The following is a 4,450-nucleotide window of genomic DNA, read 5'->3' as shown; positions in this document are numbered from 1 at the left end:
CAGCAGCCCCTGTCCACATCACTGTGGCTAGTTTTGATGGAGACCCCAGTAGCCGCGACGCCATGACACCGCAGCCCCAGCAGCACTGGCAGGGCATGTGGCAGGGTAGGGAGCTGCTCAGGGGCTGGGATCTTGTGGTGGTGACCATGTGGTCCAGAGCTGGAGCAGAGCTGTGATCCACTGCCCACATGCCCCAGGCAGAGCGTGCAGGCAGCAGATCATGGCTCTGCTCCAGCTCTGGACCACGCTGTCACCACTGTGAGATCCCTGCCCTGCTGCAGAGCAGCTCTCTGCTGTGCTGCGCACCCTGCCAGCGCTGCTGGGGCTGGTCTCCAAGGAAACCCTGGCTCCACACTGTCACAACACCGCTACTGCTGGGGTCTCCATGGAAACTGGCTGCAGTGACACAGGCAGGGATTGCTGGGAAATAGTTTGGCTGCTGGCTGGATCTGCCATTTTGCCCACCCCTGATTTGGATGCTTTAAGAGAACTGCAAGAGTCATAAAAAAAATTAGCCAGAAAATCCATTAGCAAGTGTTATGCATTTTGTTTTATTGTTCTGCGTACTAAGATATACATAGTGTTTTCTTGCTCAAAAACAAGTTAATATACAGTTACCAGCTGGAAATGTTAACTCGGCAAAGTATTAGTTACGAGAGGTTATGTATATTAAGTAAAGTAACCCATTAGTATGTTGAACATTAAATATCAGAGAATTAATCTTAGTTTAGAAAGTACAGCTACTTTAGTCTCCCAAAATCTTCTTGTGGTGTGTCTACTCGCATGGGTTCTGAATAACAATCAGAAGATATTCCTTATCTGTGGGGAAAAATATAAAAACATTTAATTGAAATGACCACATATGTTGGCAGTTCATATACTTATTTACTAGCAGCTTTATTTATTGCCATCTGATCATACAATTTCCTGTACTGATACCAGTGTGAATAAAAAGCAGTGATTTCTTAAATTAAGCTAAATAAATTGTAAAACGAAACACATTTCTTTTAAAATTAAATGTCAAACTGACAACATAGACTAAGGTTTAAACTCACTTTGGCCTACTAAAAGATTTTAATTAAAAAATATTCGAGTAGTACATTTGCTGTCAGTTTAAGAAAATCAAACCAACGAAGAGGAATGGGGGAAAGTTACTGCCCAAGCACCTGGAAACTTCTGTTGCAACAATAAGCCAACTAATTGCTAAGCATCAAGATGCTAATGCACTGTCTGCACAGGTCAGCGTAGTGAACAACATGTCTTGCACGCCATTTATGTGTAAAGGAGCTGCAGTTCCCTTTATATGGTTTTGTTTTCATCTATTCAATATATGTTATATATCATCTTTATTCCTGAAGGCATGAAAAGAAACCTACCGGACGCACAAAGTACCAGCAATAATTTTTTCAAAAGAATTGTTATGTTACCTGGGGCTACCATGATTTCATGTTTCTTTGATCTTATCCTAAGAAAGGTTAGATCATTCTGAGGATCAATATCTCTTACTGTGCTTCTAGCTTTCATTGTGAGTTGATGAAGCAGGCCTGCATATTGGACAGTTGTAGAGTTATCTAGAGTTGTCCTGATGGGAATTCCTGCAAACAAACAATTTTACCAATTCATACTTCAGTTTCTTAATTCTTAATACAAGAGACACAATAACACAACAAAGAAAAAAAAAAAAAAAAGAACAAGATATTACCACTATAGTTATGATTGTTGTTTTATAGCAAACAGAAACACAAAATTATGCCATGACAGTAATATACATAAGGACAGATTTTTAAAGGAATTACTTGCCTGAAATCCATAAGAATTAAGGATTTTGGAAAACCTTCCTAGTTGACTAGGCACATCTATCTGTAGCTTTATGTATCTAACCCTTTAAAAATCCTTGTCTTATAGTGCTTAGCATTTCTAATAGTTCATCTGTTTCAAGTTAAAATAACTGTTATTTTCAATTTTTTTCTCATCATGCATATTTTAAATACTGTCATCTAACAGCAGCATTTGGGTTGACTGAATATATTAAACATTTGGAACATGCAATGATGGAATTGCAAATTTATAAACTATCCAGTAACAAAAACAGCACAAGCACCCCTCCCCTAACCACCCAGAAGGTATAATTTTTTTGTAAAATGATGCATTTGGCGAGTAAAAATTTTAAAAACTCCCCAAAAGCTCTCTCTTAAAGTTCCAATTCAAGATGCTGATAATGAACATCTATCGTCTGTGGCCACAAGGTATTACAAAATTTTGACAACATAACGTTTACATTCTTTTTGTTGAATTAATTCATTAACCATCGTCTTCTGTCAAATCCATTCCCATATTAATAGATTATGAAGTTAGAGTAATAAGTGCTATCACAGTTATAGTGCAACTGCAAAACTCATTGTGCTTCATAAACTTGTTTAAGTTAGAGATAATTTACATTCCTTCTGATTTAGACAGTGTTACAAAACAGCAAGGCTATTTTTCCTTTATACAGAGTGATGGTAGAGAGCCTAACTCATGGATAGACTTTATAATACAGCATAACCTCATAAATCTGGCATGCTCAGGACCGAGCACCTTCTGGAAATTTGAAAATTCCAGATCTTTGAAGCGGTGGCCGGTCACGGAGCAGGGACGGTGGGTAGCGGCGGTCGGTCCTGAAGCAGCAGCCACACGTAGAGCGCGGCCCTAAAGCACCAGCCACACGTAGAGCGGCAGTGTAGGGTGGTGGATGGCGGTGATAGCTGCCGCGTGTAAGCTTCTCCTTCCGCTGCTCTGGGACTGGCCACCGCTATTCCCCGATGAAGTGTATTTTTAAAAAGTGCCGGATTTTTGAGAATTCCCAGATTTCTGATATCCAGATTTCTGAGGTTATACTGTATTCCAATACCAGGTAAATTAACATTTAGGAAAGATTCTAGAAATGGAGAACTAGCCTGATTTGAGATGGAAGGGACCGACTGGGGTTAAGGAAAGATTAAAAATAATGTACGTCTTTTCTACACAATTCTTGAAGCAAAAGAATAGAACAAGCTGCAAATACCTTTGAAGGGTGACATAGTTGTGGGGGGGGGGAGAGGGGAAGAGAACCTGAAGAGAGTTCATCTGAAGGTGATTACAAGCAACGCTGGGGACAGGGAACGTTTCCTAATTCTGCTTATTAGATTCTTAAGATCTGTTGCCTGTTTATGGTCTCCCTTGACAGACGATACTTGAATAATCATAATCTAAAACCAAAGTGGTGTCAACACTTGACTGTCTTGCAAAGACTGTAACTCTACAGTGGGCAGGGCATGCAACACTTCTGTCTAACATATTCGAACAGTCTGTAACGTGCGTCTCCATAGGAAATGTTAGGGTGTCAAAACAGAGCAAATACGGACACTGGGATTTAATGGGGACAATGGGAGGGGCTCTGCATGTGGTTCAGCTCTACTGAGAAGATCTGTGTAATCATCACTTTGTGTTAAAATGGCAACCACAGTTTAAAAAGAAATGGGGGGGGGGTAGTGTGTGTGTGTAAGTAACATTTATTCACCAGTTTTTCTTTATCTAATAGTTATTTATAATACAATTGTGATTAAGATAAAAGTTCATTTATTTTACTGAAAACTAGAGGATCTAGTTCCCTTAGAGAAATCTGGATAGTTGTGACACTGAGGGGTGGAGAGAAACAGGCTTGGACAAAATACTGTTGGATTTTTAATACCAAAAAAAAAAAAAATTCTTTAAAATATATACATATTTGTCTTTTGTGTTCCTGGATAGCTTTTCAAACAAATTGGTCACATAGAGACATTTTAAATTTGCATTACTATGATTTCCAATCACTGTCTATGCACAGAGTAATTCTGGCCATCTTGGGATTCACTTAAACCCATCGAGCCCGTGACTGGACACGATCTAATTGTCTGAAGAGGCAGCTTGCAAACTGCAGCCGTCTTGCACGGCCCCCTGGGGGGAGAGAGAAGTTGTCAGAGACGCGGACGCTAGAGACGAACCCAGCCTCTCTATGGGAAGGGCGAAGCCTAACGAACGGCGGTCCCCGATTGCCATTTCAGACGCTTGGTTTCCGCCCAGAGGCTGCGCCGGGGGGGCGAGGAGGTGGCTGCTGGGACAGGAAAAGCGGGACGGTCTCGGGCCCGTTAAAAATTGGAGGCGGGTGGTTTATATTTGTGTTCAGCGAGCCCCCGAGGGGCAATGCAGTGGGGCTGGGGTTGAGCAGGAGGGTTATAGCCACAGACCGCGGAGGGGGGGGGGCCTTTGTTGTCGAGGACAGGATTGGGGCCAAGCGACGGGAGGTCACGCATTGGATTATGTGTGTACACATGCATTTCCTAGTGTGTGTGTGTGTGTCTATATATATATACATATATATATATATATATATATGACACACACACGTATATTGGGGGGGGGGGGGGTTTATATTTTTTTTTTATAAAAACCA

At 41.2% G+C, this 4,450-nt stretch overlaps 1 protein-coding gene across 1 annotated transcript in view; it reads right to left on the bottom strand.

The window, feature by feature from the left end:
- Positions 1-532: 532 nt before the first annotated feature.
- Positions 533-4,450, bottom strand: part of LOC112551223 (dynein light chain roadblock-type 2-like) — an 11,032-nt gene continuing 7,114 nt past the window's right edge. Inside the window, exons 2-3 of the mRNA XM_025211027.1 lie at positions 1,428-1,595; positions 533-819 (exon numbers count right to left, since the gene is read on the bottom strand). Coding sequence (XP_025066812.1) covers positions 776-819; positions 1,428-1,595 — 212 coding nt within the window. The 3' untranslated portion in view covers positions 533-775. The remainder of the gene's footprint in view (positions 820-1,427; positions 1,596-4,450) is intronic.

This window comes from Alligator sinensis, unplaced genomic scaffold (genome assembly GCF_000455745.1).
Source record: "Alligator sinensis unplaced genomic scaffold, ASM45574v1 scaffold119_1, whole genome shotgun sequence".
NCBI lineage: Eukaryota > Metazoa > Chordata > Crocodylia > Alligatoridae > Alligator > Alligator sinensis.
This window is presented reverse-complemented; position numbering and strand designations above follow the sequence as displayed.